General features: G+C 37.5%; 2 protein-coding genes across 2 annotated transcripts in view; one reads left to right on the top strand and one right to left on the bottom strand.

Moving 5' to 3' along the window:
* Nucleotides 1–483: 483 nt before the first annotated feature.
* Nucleotides 484–8,643, top strand: Ref1 (RNA and export factor binding protein 1). The gene is made up of 4 exons (XM_077443543.1): nt 484–856; nt 2,807–3,029; nt 7,162–7,383; nt 7,461–8,643. Exons 1-4 carry the CDS (start codon nt 593–595, stop codon nt 7,607–7,609), a joined length of 858 nt encoding a protein of 285 aa, XP_077299669.1. The 5' UTR covers nt 484–592; the 3' UTR covers nt 7,610–8,643.
* Nucleotides 8,644–10,496: 1,853 nt separating this feature from the next.
* Nucleotides 10,497–22,216, bottom strand: part of LOC143920594 (5-hydroxytryptamine receptor-like) — a 176,138-nt gene continuing 164,418 nt past the window's right edge. The window contains exons 4-6 of the mRNA XM_077443537.1: nt 17,560–17,669; nt 13,549–14,161; nt 10,497–11,093 (exon numbers count right to left, since the gene is read on the bottom strand). Coding sequence (XP_077299663.1) covers nt 10,605–11,093; nt 13,549–14,161; nt 17,560–17,669 — 1,212 coding nt within the window. The 3' untranslated portion in view covers nt 10,497–10,604. The remainder of the gene's footprint in view (nt 11,094–13,548; nt 14,162–17,559; nt 17,670–22,216) is intronic.

The raw sequence follows: 22,216 nt of genomic DNA on the forward strand, positions 1-22,216 counted from the left end.
TTACCGTCAGAATAACCACATATACCATTGATGTATAATACACATAGATGGGCCCTGACGTGTGATTTTGGTCTGAGATCTTGTCTTCACTAACTGAGGGGTGCGGGGGGTTTAACTAGTGGGGAAATTGGGAAAAAAAGGTTTTTTTCCCTACGACGCAGTGGTACCTACCAACCTATTAAGAGAAATTGTGTATGCACCATGTATTTTGCATGCGCCAAAAGGGAGACGAGTATAAGACGTGAGGGCGGATCTAGTTTATTATACATCAATGACATATAACTATAATATTTCTCAAATCACATTAAAATTAAAATACATAAAAATTAAACAAAAATATAGAAAATAAATCATAATTGACGTGAAATAACCCCCGTAAAAATAATCAAAAGGCAATTCAACGAGTGGAGCGGTTTAAAAAATGCGGAACATAGAACGCGCATGGCCGCGATGCGTCGCCCTACGACCGGAAGCTGGACGCTAATCGACGTGCGGTCGCCATTGTTGCGTTGGCCGCGTCACTGACGGTGGTCTCTCTCTCGTGTGTGTGTGATCTGAACGCGTCCCTACCCACGCCCAAGCCGACCTCACCATGGTGGACAAAATCGACATGAGTCTGGACGACATCATCAAGTCGTCGAAGCGCGGCAGCGGAGGGGGAGTCGGAGGCCGCGGGGGGCGACGCTCCGGAGGCGGGGGGGGAGGGGGAGCGGCCGGCCGAGCGGGCGGAGGCGCAGGCGGGGGCGCAGGCGGAGGGGGAGGCGGAGGCGGAGGCGGAGGGGGGCGAGTGCGAGCCGGGGGCATCCAACGCAACCGACCCGCCGCCAACCAGCGCAAGCCGCTCGCCTACACCAGGGTAATTAACAACTACACCACATGCGAGCTGTCACATGGCGGCCATCTTGTTTTCGGTGACGTTTCCCGCCGACTTCAGGCTCTCTGAGCGGCCCGACGACGAGCTCGTCTTCGCCAAACCGTCCACTAGAGCCTCCACGCTGAACTTTCGCCGAAAAGTACACGCATTTGCGGCCCCAATTCTCATACCAAGTGTTTCCCCCCATTTGTCCGCTAGATGGCGCCACGGTCGAAGGCCATCGAATGTCTGAGCGGTAACGATACTGTTCAGTATATATATATATACGTATAATATGACCTATATTTCGAGATCGACAATGCAATCCCTGCAATGAGGATGCTCTAGGGATTTTGGACCAATGTTGAAGTGCTATCTTGCACCTTGTGGAACTTGTATTATTCAAAATACACATAGGTCTGAAAACCACCACCATATATAGTCATGACTTGCCTCAAAGATGAGCTTGAAATCGTCTCGGAGCGATCCTTACTACGTGTCCAATTAAAAATTTCATATAAAACGCGCTTCAAACACTGCCTCGGATGTACATAAATACAAAGCGCTGGGAAATACTTCTTCATATATATAAAAGTGGCCTTGATATTTTTTGTCTCACCGAGAACGATTTAAATTACGACCGATACTAACTGCCTGATGTGCGCTGATGCTGCAAGTCATGACTCGTTCATAAGATGGCGTTGAAATTTTGTTTCGCCTATATATATATACATATAGAATACGATTCCCACTAAGTTTGTTTGTAATATGCTGACAATGCTACTGCGATGTGGAGAAACGGAGATTCGAAGGCGGAGATAAAAATGTTTCGGTTTGAACATCCAATAGCAGTTCCAACTCTGCTCTGCACGCTAACGATATATGTGTTGTTACTGCACCGTTTTGACATTGACATCGTGTCTCGGTACTGTGGACTCACAACGGCACTCTTCGAAGGATTGATTGGGACGACAACGGCGGCAGCTAACGTTTTGTCTTGTAACGGTGCCGTTCCTTACCGGCTCTAGACGTAAAATCGACACGCTTGCCTTGGACCTCGGGACTTGGGACGCCTCGTCTCGTTGAGAACGGCGGATATCATCGAATATCAAAATTGGACATTGCTCGCTTAACACTCTATAACACCCTCGATCGCTCTGGACGATGTGATGCGTAGACATATCACCGCTCTCTCTATCTGTCTCTCTCTCTCTCCATGCAATCGATATTTATAATATGTCCGCCTTGTCCTAAAATGTATCGTACGAAGAAAAAAAAGAGAGGGAGAGAGATCACTCGAAGTCTCTACACTTCCGAGTCGTTTCCGCATCGACCCACCTTTCCTGTATCTCCGAAAGAATCCGACCATTCCGATAGCAGCTCCGTATGACCATTTTGCATGGATGGCATATGTATATATATATATAATATTAAAGAGGACATTTCATTATTCTGATGAAAAAATACAACAGAAGACGGCGAAATATACAAGGGTTGGGGTGTGTGTTTTGAAGTGTTTTGAACATCGGACGTCACTCGTGATGTTGTGCTCTAATCTGAAGTGATAACATATCTTAAGTTGTAATAATTTATTTATATCTTAAGTTGTAATGAAATGTTAATCTTTCCAAAATTTATCACACTCTATCTATGTGTTTGTTTGTACGAATAATTGTCGATATGTTTTTGTTTGAATTGTTAACTTTTAGTATCGATTGTCTCTCTCTCTATCTATATATATATATATATATTTCGTTGTATATGTATGTGCATAGTGCCATGTTCTAATTTGTGAGAGATGATGATGGGGGAGGGGGGGGGGTGTGTGGGGGTGCAGACCGACCGACCGACACGTCCCCGCCGGTCTCGGTTTGGTACGACCCGCACGTCTGGTGCCATAGGCCGTTGGGTGCCCCACCCAGTGGTCTGTACATCTGAGCGAACACATTTCAGGGCGATGTTAACGGCGCATGGAAGCACGATATGTTCAACGACTTTGGCATAAAGAAACTGACGATAGGACGCAACGCGCCGAGCAACTCGACGGGCCCCACCAAGTTGCTCGTGTCCAATCTCGACTTTGGCGTGTCCGAGTCGGACATACAGGAACTGTTCGCCGAGTTTGGCATGCTGCGCAGCGCGTCCGTGCACTACGATCGATCTGGACGATCATTGGGTAATTATTATGTCTCACTTTCTTCTTTGGTTGTGGCTATTTGCAGGTACTATATCTGCGACAGGCGCAAAGCCTTGTGCGCATGCGCGTGAACTTATAATCCGATTATAATTTCTTACATTTAATGTACAGTAAGATGCAGAGAAATCGCATCACTTTCAATTGTTCGATGTTTTCGATTTTTTTTAATTACATGAAGCTATACACAAGTTTTTTTGGTTTTATTATTTGATTTCAACTATTTAACATGTTTTACGATTAAAAAAGATCATCAAGCGAGATACGAATTTTAAAAAAACATGCAAAATAGGGCATTTTTCTTATATGTATTTCAAATGTCTCTGGCTAAAATAATACTACAGTATATATTTTTCTATGAATTAAAATACATAGGCAATGGACATATGACAACAATAAATAGTAATATAATAATTACTAGACAATCGTCTTGCTTCTATGATGGGATGGTACCTGCCGGCGGGGACAATACGACTTTTTTTAGTATGTCGTCCGAAATTTCTTCAAATCATACATTTTCAACAGTTTTTTTAACTCATAATTTGCCCCAGGGTGTTGTTTTTATTCCCTTTGCTTTATAATAGCTCATAAATATTCGATAGGTTGTAAGTCGGGGCTATTGTCTGCTCATTTTAGTGATGAATATCTACTTTCTCTTTGTATTTTTTTATTTGTAAAAAAAATAGCCGTCCAAACTTAATAAAATGCTATTAAAATTGTTTGATGATATCAATCACTTATTTTAAATACAATAAAGATCATTTGTGCCCGATGATAATTTGCAAAATCGGCCTGAAATTTTGAAGTCGGTTGACTTTGAAAGATGTTGTTCAATAAAAGGCGGAAAAAAATAATACGAAAAACATCCCCAAATCATTTGGCCGCCCGGTTTTCAACTATTCTCGTAACACACTGACAACTGAAATGTTCGTTCGGCTTTCTCCTCATCCAATTTATTCTGTCGGAATCGCCAAGATTAAACTTGCTCTCGTCAGTAAAGATTACATTCTCCCAATCAACTTAAGTCCAAATTTTGTGGAATTTTTCGCAGTAAAACCATCTTTTTCCATATAACTGCCATTAAAAAGGGTTTAGGGTCACTAAAATGACCAGACAATAGTCCCGACTTACAACATATCGAATATTTACAGGCTATTATAAAGCAAAGGGAATAAAAACAACACCCTGGGGCAAATTATGAGTTAAAAAAACTGTTGGAAATGTATGGTTTGCAAAAATTTCGGATGACATACTAAAAAAAGTCGTATTGTCCCCGCCGGCAGGTACCATCCCATCATAGAAGCAAGACGATTGTCTAGTAATTATTATATTACTATTTATTGTTGTCATATGTCCATTGCCTATGTATTTTAATTCATAGAAAAATATATACTGTAATATTATTTTAGCTAGAGACATTTTAAATACATATAAGAAAAATGTTCAATTTGCTTAAAATGAATATATACCAGTCAAATTAGTGGTTTTGTGGAACCATACTGAAACCTCGTTTATGTGACGTCACGTCTGTTGAACAATGGCGACCATACGTCTCAAGTGATGAAGAATGATTATTTGACAATCCAGCCAATACTGCGAGATATATAATGTATTTTATTGTTCAAAATAATACTTTATGTGTTAATTAACATATCTGGTTACTTACGAGTATATATTATATGAGTAAATATTAAAATCTGCATTTAAGGTCGAAAACTCGATTGCCAAATTCGCGAAAAAGCTGCCACCGTGTACAGGGCTTGTTCGCTATATTTATTGCCGCGGGCAAACGGTTAATAACTCCCTGGCCAGACTGTCAGACTCAAGTTTTTCTTTGTATTTTGAGCTCGCTGAGCTTGACTCTGTATTTAGTGACTGTTGTTATTCTCGTATCCTGATGTATCATGTCCAGTATAATTCTCAGGACTTTGTTCTGGAACCTTTGGATTATTTCCACGTTTGTTTTGCTCGCTGACCCCCCATTGCTGTATCCCATACATCCATATTGGTTTGAGGATGGCCTTGTAAATTAAGAGTTTGTTCTCCGCGGTCATTTTTCCAATTGGCCAGTAGTGCTCCCTGAGCTCTCGACGTTAAGCTGCTAACTTTTTGTCCAGTTGTGTTTCTTCCAAGTCAACCTGCGGTCCATGTACGTGCCCAGGTATCTTGCCTCGTCTACCCGTGGGATCACTGCGTTGTTCAGCTTTATTGGAGGAAAATTCTTCGTCCTCCGTGTGAAGGTTTACATGGGCACTCTCTGCCCGCACTCTCCATATCTGTAGCCACTGTTGGATTCAGTTGAGGTTTTCTTGCAAGTAGGATGAGGCGATTTTCGGGTCTTTGTGCGAGGCCATCGCTACTGTGTCGTCAGCAAAGGTCGCAGTGGTCATTTTGGTTCCTTGTTGGTAGGTCTGCTGTATATATAAGACTTGATCGCGCATACTGTTGATTCAGCATTCTGATATTTTACTTGAAAGTATCTTTCTTTCAGGTATGACTTCAGTATTAAATATATATTGTATGGCAGACTCTTTTTGAGTTTGTATTGCAACCTAGTGTGCCAGACCTTGTCGAAAGCTTGGCTAATGTCTAGAAAGGCGGCCGAACAGTATTTCTTCTCATCTAGGCTTAGGCTTATTTTGTTCGCCACATGGTGGACTTGTTCAACAGTTCCGTGCTCTTGCAAGAAACCAAATTGATGACTAGGAATTACTTCTTGTTTTTCGAGGATTGGCCTTATTCTGAGTAGTAACAGTTTTTCAAATACTTTAGATAGTCAAATACTTTAGATAGGAGGCTTTTTAGGCCTGTATGATTTTACCTCTTGTGGATCCTTTCCTAGTTTTGGTATGAAAATTACTTGGGCTATTTTCCATTTTTGTGGAAAATAGCTCAATTCCAATTCCTCGATTCCAATACTCACTTTTGACACGGCAATACTAGATTTTGAGTTAACGACTGCAAAAGCCAAAAATCTGTAAAAATCGCGCATTTTTTCAAACGCTTAAATCTCATAAACGAAAGCAAACCAACAAATCATTGTAATATTCGGTTTGTCTAATATAATTAGTCGTCGCTCTGGTAATTTTTTTTATTGCTTAGTGTAATTATCTGCAATGTAGTTCCATCACCTTAATATCGGGGACTGATCCAGGAATTATCTTTAATATGAGATCTATCTTCCGACTCCCAAACTAAGGCCTTTCAACTGCATTTTTCATAGCATCAGTTCGATTTGGAGGATATAGAGTTTTGTTTTCTATACACTATTTTTCTTTGAGCTGCTTCAATGAGAACATGCATCTGCTTCTTCAAATGTCAATGATCAATCTAAAGGTGTATTGGCGCTCGAAAGGCATGTAAGACTTACAGTCTTACAAGAGTACAGGAAGTGGTGGCCGACACAGTACTGATAATACGTGGTTAGACTTTCATCCACTTAATGAAGCCTCTTAATGTGCTTAGTCAGTTAAAAAACTCGAGGATACGGCGCTTGTATGGTTTGCCAATCATTTAAAAGTTGCCAACTCCCTTCAACAATACTCAATAAGGCTGCGTACATACATGAAACATTCGGTGGTGATGAATCGTTAGCATTTATCTTGTAGTTGGAAGTGCGGGCAACTTTCAGAGAAGCAAATGGCTGGTTTTGTACTAGTACGGCCTCTTGCAATGTTGAAATTCCTTCTGAAAGATGCCTCGGTAATCTCCGCATTATGGATTCTTCGCATAAAAAATCTTCTGCATATCAGTTGAGGGCCAATTTTGCTTATATGGGTTCCCAATCATTTAAAAGTTGCCGACCCCCTTTAACAATACCCAATAAATAGGTTGCATATTTTTTGGTGCTGATAAATCGTTGGCAGATCCAAGCATTTATCTTATACTTGGCCAGTTTTGTACTAGTGCGGCCTCTTTTTGTGTTGTGTTGCAATTTTCATCTTAAAATATCTTCTGCCTGTCAAAACATTATCTTTGAACTGGTTGGGGTATTCAAATGTAGGATAAAATTGTCGGATAGGATCAAATTTGTACATAGTTCATGGAGAGGTTAAATTTAGCTACTGAAAATTTTGATACTTTTGCTTAATTCTTCGTTTATTAATGGTTTCAGGTACCGCTGATGTTGTTTTTGAACGACGTGCGGATGCTGTGAAAGCGATGAAGCAATATAACGGTGTGCCGCTCGACGGCCGCGCCATGAACATTCAGTTGGCGACGTCAGACATCGGAGGAGCCCTGGGAGGCGGCCGAGTGGGCGTAGCAAATCGTCAAGGCGGCGTTGAGAGAAATGGCCGAAGCCCACAGCAACGCTCAAGACCCCCACCTCCAAGACGTAAGAATTGAAATTGAAACTTTTATTTTAAGTTTGGATGGGTTTTGTATTGATTGTTTTTATACGGCGTGTTTCAGAGAGTCGCGGTGCTGGTGCTGGTGGTGGAAGACAAGCGAGAGGAGGTGGTCGGCGCGGTGGTGGAGGTGGTGGCCGACAACGCCCACCCCCACCCACCGCCGAACAGTTGGATGCGGAACTCGACGCTTACGTTAAAGAAATAAAGTGATCTTTTGATTAAGTCTCGTATGCAAATAAGACATTTTTGAGATAGCTATATTTTTAGGTTTGTTTTGAAGAAAAAGAAAAAAGCTAGTTGTAAGGAAGGCATTTTGTGAGTCGTTAACGATAGGGTTTTAGCTGAAGATTAATAATGCATTGTGAATTTTGTGTTACTTTTATGAAAGAAAACACAGTGGCTCTTTTTTGTTTTTTTGTCAAAACAGTTCATATTTATTTAACGATGACACTTTACTCACAGCACTGTTGAATTGTCTGAATTGAAGCAAAATTAATTAGTTGTAAATTGTCACTGTGGTCACGTGTTTTGATTGATTTTAAAAGTAACGACTTTACTTTAATTTTTTATCCATTCAACTTTGGATGCCATGGATACACATATGTTGTTGTTTTCATTTTGCAACATTTTTTTTCTGTATTATTTAGTCACTGTGTTTGTTTTGATGTTTTTGTATATGAATAGTACTTATTGTATTCCTTTCTGTACTATTTTTGATCGTTGTGTGACATCCTCGTCGGATTAAAAAAGTTAGATCGCGAGAATGTCATTCAATGGTGATCAGTAAATAGACATTTTGTAATCACATTTGATTTAAAGAAAGTGTTATATCTTCATTGCTGAAAATTGGCAATAAATCTATGAATATACAATGTTTAAATCGTCAATATAGATTTGTTTATATTGTTATATCAGAACAAGTGATGTGACTAAATGAATAGTTATATATTGTGCAGTCAGCAAAGTAAAATGTTTAGAAAGTGATCTCATATATTTTTTTCATATTTAGAAAAAAATACAATTCTTTGTTCTTTGTATAATATTTCTTTCAAATTTTGCATTGAAGTTGTATAATAAAAAATTAAGGAGTGTATTTATAGAGATCTACATATTTCATATTTGATTTTCTTGGATCATAATTTTGTTCATCTGACGTTAATGTTGTTTTTCCTAGGAGTTAATGTTCAGAAATTGAAATGACTAATTTTAAGAAGTAAGGACTAATATAGCGAAAGTTAAGAATAATCGAAGTTTTATTGTTACCCTTTTTTCAATCCCGAATTAAATTTATTAAATAAATTTATATCCTTCAGTAATTTCCTGTCAAAATTCCTCCCCATAGCAGTCTGGTAAAAAATGATGACAACAGTTTAATGATTATGCATTTATTTTAATGTTTTATTTACAAGCGCTTGCGTCACTAGCAATAGTTAGTTTGTTAATAATAATAATACAAATTAAAAACATCGAATATACAATAATAATACAACGCATAAAACACCAATAGTATCTTTAGTACATATATGTATATTCAACACATTTAGAAAGCGGGAAAAATATATAACTCTTCTTAACATTTATCAAGTTATATATGTATGCATATATGTGTATATTATAATAATAATATTTTATTTTGCAACATTGCTTTACAAAATACACATTTATATAGTTTAAAAATGAGTAAGTCGTAGTAGTTTATTATATATATATATATATTATAATTATAAATATTTTCAACTCACAATAATTTCTATTCATACGTTAAAAAAATTTATTATCATTTAATATAATATTTACTTTTTAATCGTAAATATATATATGTATGTATAATGGACTCTGATATGTCCTGTTAAAAATTAATTTGGATATAATTGGATATATATAAATTTATATATGTATTAAATGTATGTGCATCTTGCATAATACATTTCTAATAATATGAGTATTATCTAAAAACTTTTAAATTATAATGCGGTGAAATTATATAGTTTTATTGAGATCTGCACTGTTTTGAAATGTCAACGTTTAGATTTTTAACAGATTAATGTGTGACAACAGTTGAAAGTCCGGTATTCTGGGCTCGGGAATCCGGTCTTACAATTGTTATTTACATTAATTTTATTCACAAAACATTGCGAAAGTAGCGAATTTGTTCCGAATCATAATTTCATAGTGACAATACTTCTTCAGTGGGGAATGAGCATATTTGCCGATGACATGTTAGCTTGCTGTTTGTTTTATAATTATATTTTTTATATACAAACTGAAGGAATTTCAATGAAAAAAATAAATAGAAATGGCACATTTATAATACATATGTTAAAACTGACAATTCTAACAGTTCGAATTGTTTTTTTTATTATTATTTTTTAATAAAAGAATTTAATTGTAATTCATTAGTAGTAATGTAACATTTAAAATGTTTATATATGCATATATATGTATGTGTGTTATATATATATTATGATTATTCGTTGTCTTATTTGGTAATATATTATGCGTTATGTGGCTAAATTTTTATACAATATAATATTTCATAATAATTTGTGGACTGGATTAATGATAAATACATAAAAAATGCAACCTTTTCATGCATTTAATATAATTATATATATATATTTATTTAATATTTACATAAAGATTTTATTTTTAATAATAAAAGATATGTATATAAAGACGTTTAACAATTCTCTTTACAATAGAGAATAAAGTATATTTTGTGATATAATATCTAAATTGAAGATTAACTACAATAAATTACAATTTCATTATTATTATTTACATAGTTTTTTTTTAACATTTATAATAACAACATATAGCTTATATAGGTATTTTTTTTAATACTATAAATGTATGATAATTCTCATTATTGATTGGTGTTGGTTTTTTTTTATAATAAATTTTTCATGTATTGTTTTGTTAAACGTGTTTAGAATAATATTGAAAGTTAAAGAACATTGTATGTTAATTAGTAGTCAGTTTATGCAATACTCTTTGTATATAATGACTAGCAACATACATACATACATACATTCTTATGCAAATGGGGATCTTTAAATTTGAATATTATAATAAATTATTAAAAAATAATGTTTTTCATATGTACATATATAATTATCACTAACCGCTGAAATTTTTCAAAGTCTTACGTAAAAAATGGAAGTGTTTTTGTTTCACGTCTTTCATATATTTTAATGATTTGCTTTTAGTATTTTTTCTGTCTCCGTCTCCGATGCCTGCCGAAGAGGATGCGAGCAAACGCCTGCCGGAAGTCGGGGCTGAAGATGGTGTAGATGACGGGGTTCAGCGTGGAGTTAAAGTACCCCAGCCACAGGAAGAAGCTGGCCATGTAGTCGTTGATTTCGCAGTCTTGGCATATGGGCATCACTAATGCCATTATGAAGAACGGCAGCCAGCAGACGACGAATGCGCCGGTGATGATGGCCAAAGTCTTGGCCGCTTTTCGCTCTCGTTTCGCCTCCAACGACTCTTTCTTGTCCCTGGCCGGAGTTATGGCCGCTTGCGATTCCACAGTCGGAGCAGACCGTTCGCTCGCTGCGTTTGCGATTGCACTTTTGCTCAATATCTCTATTCGGCTTATGTCGCTCATGTGACTCTGGTGACTCGTTGAACCGTTGTTGGTGGTCGTGGCCGTTGAAGACTTTTCCGGGGACACGTTAGTTGAACCTTCCACCTGTTGATCATTTATTAGTATTAAAATTGTGTAAATTTTCATTTATATCAAGCTTGGACATTGAACCTTGAAAGTCCAATGCATTCAAAAAAATATGAAATGTATGTATGCTTGGCATAACGAGGAAAGACAGAGAGGATAGACTGGTGGTTAGCATATAATGCTTTGAACAGAGTGGTCACGGGTTCAAATCTCACTGGTTTCTGCTGGCCAGACCTTGGATTTGTGACTCCAGGTCGATCGTTTCCTATCAGAGTTTACCAATCTATCTGATTTTCATTGAAACGGTTCCAACAAATTGGCAACCTTACCCATTTTCTCGCAAATTTCGAATTTTGCTGAATTGTATTAAAAGCATGAAAAATGTTTTGTGTTGTCTATGAAATTGCGTTGAAGAGTCCTGCACTCCTATGTTTGGTCGGTGTTGCTGTACGGATGCGAAACGTGGACGCTGTTAGTGGCATCCATGAACAGGATAGAGTCCTTTGAAATGTGATGTTACCGAAGGATGCTAAAAATCTCGTGGAAGGAGCATGTAAGAAACGAAACAGTCCTCCAGCTTCTTCATAAAAAGAGAGAGCTTCTTGACACGGTGAAGCGCCGTAAGATGGAATACTTTGGCCACATTATTCGCGGCTCCAAATATCGCCTTCTACAAACAATCATAGAAGGCAAACGGTGGCTTGGGAGAAAGAAGCTCTCTTGGCTCCGGAACATCAGGACATGGATGGGACTCGGTCTCGAAAAGTTCGGCTTGCCCATGATAGGGAAGAATTCGCACGGGCCATAAACGATGTCTGCCCATGGTAGTCGCCTACGTCCGAATACGGATTCGGCATTGGAAGATGAAGAATAAGAAATAAATGCTGGAAATTTACAAATCTGACCATTAATGTATCTGTGAATGTTAATTGATATGTATTTACTGTCTCTGTGGGTGTTATTTGATATGTATTTACTTTGTATAATGCTTGTATCAAATGTACAATGTTTCTGGCCAGGAAGGCGCATTGAAGTTACCTGTTAGGCCTCCCTGGTATAGATTAAATAATATATACGTGGGTGAGAAGTATGACAAGGGTTGTGGATGTAGTGGATAGAGTGAAGAGATTGAAATGACAATGGGCGGGCTGGAAGAATGAACGAAAGGTGGACAAAAGAAATGCTAGAATGGCACCCGAGAGAATGCAAAAGGGTAAAGAGAAGACTGCAGGGAAGATAGGTAGACGAAATTAGGCAAATGTGTGGATTGAGATGTATGATTAACCCTTTGGGTGCTGACGTCTTTTCTGTTGAAAGCCCGCCGCGCTGAAATTTCGCGAACATTTCCAACTAGAATTATTTAGAAATCCAATAGAAAGCGGGTATAAAAAAATTGTAGCTAATCCAAACAAACCCTAGATCACTACCCTAGATAACTACCACCGAGGATTTCAAGTTTTATAAAGGTGTGTTATTATTAGAGGTAGGATAGTCACAGTGCTATCCATTGTTCCATTGTTGTAAATCCTTTGTAAAACAGGTTCGGCAAACCTTTAACAATGCATTTACAACCTTTGAACAATACGCGGCACCTTCTGGGTCTGGCAACTAGTTATTATTGTGATAGTGTTGCAAGATATATTAGACTCTCTAATATAAAATCTTGCAACAATATAAAATAAACAAAAGAAGTATTATTGAATACGTTTTTCCAAAACTAGTTCCATCTTCTTCGTTGTTGTTAAAAAGGTAATGCTCACAATCTAAATGCCAAGCCACAATCTAAAATACTCGTCAGTTAAAGATTTCCATCGGGTAATTCTGCTATGGTTATAAATTCAGAAATTCCGGTGCAAACGAGTCTTTATAAACGTTGACCAATGAATGACACGGATTACAAGACCTATGCTCAATGCATATTTTTTCAATGCTACCTGGAAAGGCTTAGCGGGTAGTATTCTTGTTTATTTTTTACATACTCAAAAAACAACGCCTATCGGCGTATAGACTTGTTGCCTGTTGTTCACCAATCACTAAGGGTTTTAATCAAAATATAGATTAGAGGAAGCGTATTAGAGAAGCCTTCATCCAGCAGTGTATGGCGAATGGCTGTAGATGATGATGATGATGTATGTTTGGAAAATAATATAAAACATTTTATTTCAGAATTGGGTTAAGACAATTTTTGCCATTAAAGTCGCGAATGCGGAATATTTGGCACTCGAGTTCTCGTTAATATGGTAGTTATCGTTAGTATGATGGACTTTTCGGCTGCCAGATGTTCCGAGATTTTAGTGGCTTTTAGGCGAGCGCTTTGTGACCAATAATCACCGAACCGGGTTAAATATGTACTGAGAAGATCAAGATTAGATTTGAATACAATCTCTACGACTATTCCGTCACGTATTAGATACATATGTGAAAGATTTTATCATTTGAGTGATTAAGTGTTGGAGTATGTTTTCCAAAATACCTGTATTGCATTTTGGGTGTGGCTGCTCAAATTAGTAGTGGCTACCTTCTCCGAAATGGTGAAAGCGGTTGTTTTATGCTCGTGCCTCGGTTGAGATTCGTTCAGGTCATCTACTGTATCCACAGTCGTGGTGGACTGTCCTTCTGTCAATAGTAAAGATGCTGCTAATGTTTCTGCCTTCCGTGTTGATCTGCCTCTTTTCCCGTATCTTTTCAGATTCAGAAATCTCTTCTTGACTGTGGAGTGCTTTTCACCGTTGACACCGACCGTCGCTTCAGCCTTGTCACCTTCCTTCTTGGCATTGTCTCCTTTGTGCTCGCGTCGCCTGTGTATCCTTTTCCTGGCCGTTTGGAATATCTTCCAATAGAGGACGAGGATGACGAGCAGGGGTACGTAGAACGTGGAGCATGTCGCGAAGATCTGGTACGAGACGTCTTGGCTGACGAGACAGCGCTGCTGCAGCGTGATGCGATCCAGATAGTCGGGATCCTTCCAGCCGAATTGCGGTGCCAAGGATACTATTAACGCCACACTCCACACTAGGACTATCATTGTGAATATCCTTCTCTCGTTCCTTGTGTGTATGTAGTCCACGTTCGTTACCGCCCAGTATCTGAAAATTAAATAACCTCTGAATAACTTAGCATATAAATTGCATGTATGTAAATGTCTGTATAAACTCCAAGATCCTCCCACTGTGCAATGTTCCTACATACATAGTTGAGGAGATGCTACTAATAACAGTAAGGGCGAAATCACACAGCGTGGGATGTGGGACGTGGTTTTTTTTCAGATAGTTTTTAACATATAGAAAAAATATGGCATTCATGGCACCATACCTGGTATCGTCTTTTCAAAACTAAACATTTGAGCTGTTTTTATCCTTGCTTGACAGTGATATATACCAAAACGACCCTTTGGATCATTTTCGGTAAAATTTTATGGGATACACTGTCATCGATCACTGTCAAGCAAGGATAAAATTACATATTACATAAAATTACATATTACAATATAACCGACATTAAACGATAAAATCGACTAAACGATAAAATCAAAAAAAAAGTTTTTTTCTTGACCTGGACCACTTTCATAATTATGGGCACATATGTATGTACGTCAAAGCTAAACCACTACCAAAACGTACATACATACATACATATTTTTATTTTATTTTATTTTACATACATATATGTATACAAATATACCAGGAAGGCTTAACAGGTAAACCCCAAATGCGCCTTCCTGGTCCACATAATTATTACATAGATACATGTAAATCTAAACAATATCTGACATCTATGGTCAGATATTACAAACATCGTATTGATACGATAAATAATGATGAATAACTTTCATGTAACAATACGAATTTTATATTCGATAAACAACCACAGAGACATCTATGGTGAGCAATATGGCGAAACCTAAGATATAACAATAACTAAAGGTTCGCAACAGAAAATTGGGAAGGAAACGCCAATTTTTACAAGAATCGTTTCAATGAAAATCAGAAAAATTGGCAAATTCTGATAAGAAACGATCGACCTCGACAAACCAAGGTCTGGCCAACAGCGAGACTTAGCGGGAATCGAACTCGTAACATCAAGTACGAAATAATTCAACATTCACCACTAGACCACCCTGTTGGTTACGGGTTATATATTATATATACGAATACTATTAATAACAAAAGAAAAAAACTTTTATATATATATATATATATATATATATATATATATATATATATATATATATATATATATATATATATATCTATATATATATATATATGTATATACTATTTTCTACCAATGTATCCTCTTGGCAGAGAATTTACCGCCATCTATTCAAAATTTATTTAATTAATTAAATTTTCTATCTGTGTTTTACATTGTTTATATGTAGGTAGGTATGTAGTTTTTACCATTTTTTTCATATGTAATAATTAAATATTTTTTAAAGGTATTTGAAAATAATTCGACCGCGTGGGGATCGAACACATGACCGACACATTTCTTTTAATTTTTATTTATTTAATAACTTAATATGCCAACACCCCTGCGATGATATGTCATCGAGTACAACACTAGTGTAGTAATAAAAATCGTATAATTTGTAACACCAACACACATAGTAGACGGCAAATTCATGTCGAGGCTAAGGGTGCTCACGGTGTCGGATGGGAAGGGGCGGTGGGTCTCAAAGCTGGCTGAGAGACGGCACCTGAATAAACACGAGCTAATTAGGCCGCGTGTTTGGTTGGCGTGACGTAACCATAAACCATAAACCGTAATATAATTAATTGATTCGTTCGCGCTGATAAAATAGGCGGGTGTAGTGAATGCGAGTCGCGGGGGTAATTGCGCGTGTGAACGAACATTAACGCACCACCGACATCACACCACGATCATCCCCGACCACCATCCACATCATTGCTCGTGCTCCCCACGTACAATGTACGTACGTATCTGCATTCGAAGAGTGAGAGCGGTATGCTAATTTAGCAATTTGGGCTTTCGAAAGTTTCAATACGTTCCCGCAGCTCAAATACAGTGAAGTGTACAGTGAAGATTTATGTGTGGTGCTTGCGCACGAAGATAAAGGCGTTGTGTTGTGTCAGTGATGCCTCGTCTGGAGTGAGACCGCTATTCTATCTGCGATCAATTAGGATGCTTAAAAAACACAACAATGTGTATTGTGTTCTTCGTTATCAACTAAAAGTGACCCAGTGAAGTTTGGACCCAGAAATTTGTGGACGCCGAGGCCAATTCTATATAAAAAAAATGTTGGTATTGTTGCGTGGACGTGAAGAGGGGGCTTCCAGGATCGGAGAGGAAGACGCAGGAATGTTGTAGACGTCGTGTATTGGTCGGCGCTCCAGGTCGGAATGGTCTCCAGGCCCAGAGCGCCCCATATTTATACCCGTTTGGGCTCAACAACTATTGGTCGATGAGTCAGACGATCCCATTGGCCGTTGCCTACGTTACAGTATTGTAGCGTAGAGATTAGGTGAGTGGCGCTCGTGGACCGATGGTCTTGCCAAAATGGCCTCTACGTATGAATGCAACGGCCAATCATACGACCAATAGTTGTTGAGCCCAAATGTGTATAAATATGGGGCGCTCTCGAATTGGAAACTATCTGACCTGGAGCGCCGATGAGAGCAGACGAATAAACCGTTTCTACAACGCTCCTGCGTTTTTCTCTCCGATCCTGGAAACCCCCACTTCGCGTCCACGCAACAGTATTGTGAGCATTTTTGAAGTGTTAACACTTCTATGTAAAGCCCGCTTTAAAGGTCAAAGAATTTGACCGTTAATGCCCTCAACATGAGGCCACCACCCCCCAATGAATACGGTCTAAGACAGAGCCACACAACCTCTTGATATTCGCGGCCCACATTGCTTACGACTTGTAGAGTTTGTCAGCTATGTACATACATACATATGTACTTCATCGGCAGTCGTTAGCTATGTAGTACATATGTACATATGTATATACTCGTACATAGGTGACAAAACGTTAACTAACATTGGTTTTCTCCCTCATACGCGATCTCACTCGCACGCGTTAGATCAAATTGATGCTCACGGCACCAAAACTGCCGCGTCACTCACTTTACGATGCTCTGGTCTAAGAGACCCCTTCGTCGGAGAACGAGACGGTTGTCCAGCAATATTGTACAAGAACAACCGCACATCACTGCTCTATATAAATGGCAACGTCTCCTATTAATATCTAGAGCGGGTTGCTGCTGAAATTGACCTCTTCAATGTAAACTGTGCTAAACTGGTTGAATGGTTGTTGAGCAACTACAGTGGTCGATTATATAAATTCGGGGGTACGGAAGCCAGAACGTTTTTTTTTACATTTGCCGGAAGCTACGGAAACGCATCTTTAGACAGATTTAGCAATTTATCAAGTAGCATTGGAAAAAAGTAAGGAAGAGATCTAGATAGATTTTTTTAAAAGTTGGAAGAGTAATTAAATATTATTTGCGAATCATACCTGTCTGTCGCGATGGCCACCAGATGGAGTATAGAAGCAGTGCAACACAAAACGTCACTGGAAGTCCACATGTCGCAAAGTTCAGCTCCCAATATCCAACCCTGGCTGATCTGAAAAATTAAAATGAAATTTTATATACAACATCTCAAACGTGATTTTGAAAAATGAGAGGATTTAATTTCAATTGAACTATTTTTATCTCTAATATAACGACAAAGAGGGAGAGAAAGTATTTAGAAGAAATTAATCAAAAAAGCAGAATATATACATATGGTCTGTTGATGTACTATTAAAAAATATAAAAATAAAGATATTATATGTATGTATGCTGATATATGTAGTTCATATTATGAGTTTTGGTACACTTGGCAAGTATATTATACATGATCCACCTTACTTGACTAATTACAATGAGCAAAAAAAAAATCACGTTTTTTACTGACAATCAATCAATCTTTACTAAATTTGACCCACTGAATTCGAATATGACAATAATTTTTGTTGGCTTTTTCTCGTTTAAGAGATACGAGCGTTTAAAAACATGAGTGTTTTTAAACATTAATATGAGTGTTTTTTTCATTTACCGCTGTAATCAGTACGTTTCGATAAAACAAAAAATATTGGAATAAAAACCAATCATTACAAATGTGGTTGAGTGAAAATTATAGAAATTAGCTCACAATTTTACGAAAAATAGTATGTAAAAAAAGTTTTAAAAATCGCTAGATTAAATTAATAAGTATTTCAATGCAATGATAAATCACAATCCATAAAAAAAACATATGTTTATTGATTCCAATACACACTTTCGGCATAGGAATAGCCAACAATTTTTTTAAACGCTCATTTCTCTTAAACAAGAACAAGCCGACAAAAATCGTTGTCATATTCGAATTTAATGGGTCAAACTTAGTAAAGATTGGTTAGTTTCCGCTCTGATAATATTTTTTGCTCAGTCCAATTGACTAGAAAATCAGTGCATACAGCTTGAGTCTAGACGTTAATCTACATACATATTAAGTGAGACATTTTAAAACACAAATATTCTATTCTGTCTGTCCGTTTGTCAGTTTGTCTGTCTGAGATAACGCTCGCCGTACTATAATAGTCGTTTCAATTCGACATACATATGTACGTCACAGCTAAACCACTGCTTAAACTTATATACGAATGCAATAACAAAAGAAAAAAAACTTAGGTAGTTAGGTAGTTTTTACCTTTTTTTTTCATATAAAAAAAATAAATGCAAATATTAAATTAAATTTATTAAAAAGGTATTTGAAAAAAATTCGACCGCGTGCGGATCGAACCGACACATTTCTTTTAATTTTTATTTATTTAATAACTTAATATGCCAACATACGATGATAATACGGGTATAACACTAGTATGTACTCTAACGTACGCCGCCGAGTAAGTGCAATCGGATTAGGCCGAGTAGCATCCCAGAGACTGTGCGACCGTTATAATTGGTTTCGAGGATTATCTCCAGGCTAAGTGCAAGTAGGCTAAACAATGACCACCGAATTGGCGTAGTAACGTGAATATAACAATAGGTAAATAAACCGGACGTCGAAGATGCAGGGAGCGACCTGTCCTTTACAAACGGGTACTTAGGCGATATCAAGGCATTCCGGACGGAGCACTGCCAGTGCGTGTATCTCCTGAATCACCAATAAATGCTGTGAAACGACTTTGGCCTTTTACTTGGATCCTCCACCCACCCCTACGCAACAGTACTATATAGTGTTGTTAAGTAGGGGTGAGATCAGAATGAAAGGCCAAATTCAGGAGGTCCACATGGAACCGCCGCTCACTCCAGAATATTTGATCTACCGTGTGCACCTCCTTATGAAGGGCAAGTTGCACAGCAAAAATTTCTCTTAAACAAGAACAAGCCAACAAAAATCATTGTCATATTCGAATTAAATGGGTCAAACTTAGTAAAGATTGGTTAGTTTCCGCTCTTTTAATATTTTTTGCTCAGTCCAATTGTCTAGAAAATCAGTGCATACAGCTTGAGTCTAGACGTTAGTCTACATACATATTAAGTGAGACATTTTAAAACACAAATATACAACATATTGTATTTATAAAAAAAATTTCGTCAATTCGATTCAGGTTCCCTTAGGGTATGAAGGGTTTCAGACCTCTTAAGGCGGATGAGAATATTGAATTTTGAATTTGCACTATTCTTTGAACGAGTGCGAAACCTCCAAAAAGCTCGAATCGAGAGATAGAGAAAAGCTCCTTTGGATGCGGAGAGGCAACGTGTGACAGGATTAAAAGCTCATTTGCCGAAACGAGCAGCCATTTTGGGAGAAAAGCTTCCGGATTAACGTACCATTCGAATTTGTGCGATTGTTCGTTCTTTCCTCCCCCTCCTCATCTACCCGTACAATTAAAACCGTCACAATTTTCATAACGTGCAGATAGACAGACAGACAATGCCTGAAAATTATACACAGACACATCTGTATGTATTATATGAATATATGTATAATACAAAAGCAATAAGCGCACCGCAATCGCAACAAAGACCCATCTGCTTGGCAACTGGTTCTTTTTAATGCGATATCTGAGGATTTACGGAGAAGAATCTTCTCTCTCTCTATCTCTCTTGGCCATTTCTTTTGCGGCCAGGCAACGTGATCGGGAGCAGATCTTGCTAATTAAATTGTGCCGTTGCGAACTCTTTCTCCCAGCTCAACTCCCCCATCGTCTTGCACTCGTGAAAGAAACGTGATCGTTAAAACCTCGAGTCACCCCGTTAAAAATTGAATTGCTTTCTTTTTGAAGCATTTTACATTTCATATAATATTCACCGACATAAATGTGTGGGTAAAAAATATAAATGTTGACAGGATAAGTTTTTTGGGGTTGTCTTGTTAACAGCGCGTGCGAAACATGTGACGTGAGGCAAGGGGTTGTTTTTGTGTCGGTTCGGTAAAGTGGTAAAGTTATTAATTGTTCAACTTGGGTAAACTTGGGAAGGCGACAGTTTTCACACTATAGCGGATACTGATTATGTATTATATCATACAGACGAGACGTGAGTGCTTGAGGCTTTGTTGAAGTAAGCGGTCTACGTTTTGTAAAAACCAAATAGTTTTCCTAGTTTAAATTTTAACGAAGGATCAATACTATTATGTGGCGCGTCTGCAGATTGCTAGCTCGGTGGTTTGGCATTGTCTAGTATTGCTGTATTGAAATGTCACAAGGATTCGATTTATCTTTTGGCATACAGAGAAATGTAATAATAATAGAAGGGCCCTTACGAATAAATAATTGTTGTCAATATTAAGCGGTACGTCTCTATAAATACGCTACAACGCACGGAATACAATCGGATTAATTTACTTATAAAAATGTGTCCCATGTTGTTTATTGTGTGTTTTTGAATGCATTGTGCAATTTTTACCGATGCTTGCCCATTTTGCGAGTAATATAAACAAACAGAGAAGTTTTTATCGGAAATACGTCGAGCACCAAGCATCAAATACGACGGATGCTAAAATTATTAAGGATTGTCTGTGGACAATCGTCACTTGACAACAATATGACGCCTAAAGCCAATTCTATTAATATAACATTTCTCTGTTTGCATATGCATCTTTTACTGTTTAGATTTATAGTGATTAATACGTAGAAATGAAGGAATAAAACAATAGATATATGGAATGAATATACCTGTGTATGAATATATATATATATATATATATATATATATATATATATATATATATATATATATATATATATATATATATATATGTATGTTACCAATAATGTGAATCTGTCCGGTACATAAAACACAGGACGGTTTTAGCTGGATGAATTTAAGATACATCCTATATCTAATATCGCTATTCTGTCTGTCTGTCAGTCTGCTTGTATGTCTGTTTGTCTGTTTGTCTGTCTGAGATAACGCTCGCCGTACTATAATAGTCGTTTCAATTTGACATACATATGTATGTATGTACGTCACAGCTAAACCACTGCTAAAACTTATATACGAATATAATAACAAAACAAAAAAACTTCTATATATACAATTTGCTAACAATGTTTCCTCTTGGAAGATAATTTATCGCCATCTATTAAAAATGTATTTAATTAATTAATTTTTCTATTGGTGTTTTATATTGTTTATATGTAGGTAGTTTTTCCCTTTTTGGTAGTTTTTACCTTTTTTTAATATTAAACAATTAAATATAAATTAAATATATTTAAAAGGTATTTGAAAAAAAATCCACCACCTGCGGATCGAACCGACACATTTCTTTTAATTTTTATTTATTTAATAACTTAATATTCCAACACCCATAAGATGATATGTCATGCGTATAAATCTAGTATGTACTGTAGCGTACGCCGCCGAATAAGTGCAATCGCATTAGGAGGAGTAGCATTCCAGAGATTGTGCGACCGTTATAATTGGTTTCGAGGATTATCTCCAGGCTAAGTGCAAGTAGGCTAAACAATGATCACCGAAATAGGCTAAACAATGATCACGGCACCCGGTCCCTTCTCAGAACTGACAGCGTGGGACTCAGCGCCGTGGAAATACACAGCTGGTACGTGAATATAACAATATATAAACAAACCGAACGTTGAAGATGCAGGGAGCGACCTGTCCTTTACAAACGGGTACTTA

The sequence above is a fragment of the Arctopsyche grandis genome, chromosome 12 (genome assembly GCF_051622035.1).
Source record: "Arctopsyche grandis isolate Sample6627 chromosome 12, ASM5162203v2, whole genome shotgun sequence".
NCBI classification, from domain to species: Eukaryota; Metazoa; Arthropoda; class Insecta; order Trichoptera; family Hydropsychidae; genus Arctopsyche; species Arctopsyche grandis.

Coding starts and splice junctions, on each gene's coding strand:
- Ref1 (XM_077443543.1), top strand. CDS start 593: ATGGTGGACAAAATCGACATGAGTCTGGACGACATCATCAAGTCGTCG. Junction 857..2,806: donor AGCCGCTCGCCTACACCAGG/GTAATTAACAAC, acceptor AACACATTTCAG/GGCGATGTTAACGGCGCATG. Junction 7,384..7,460: donor AAGACCCCCACCTCCAAGAC/GTAAGAATTGAA, acceptor GGCGTGTTTCAG/AGAGTCGCGGTGCTGGTGCT.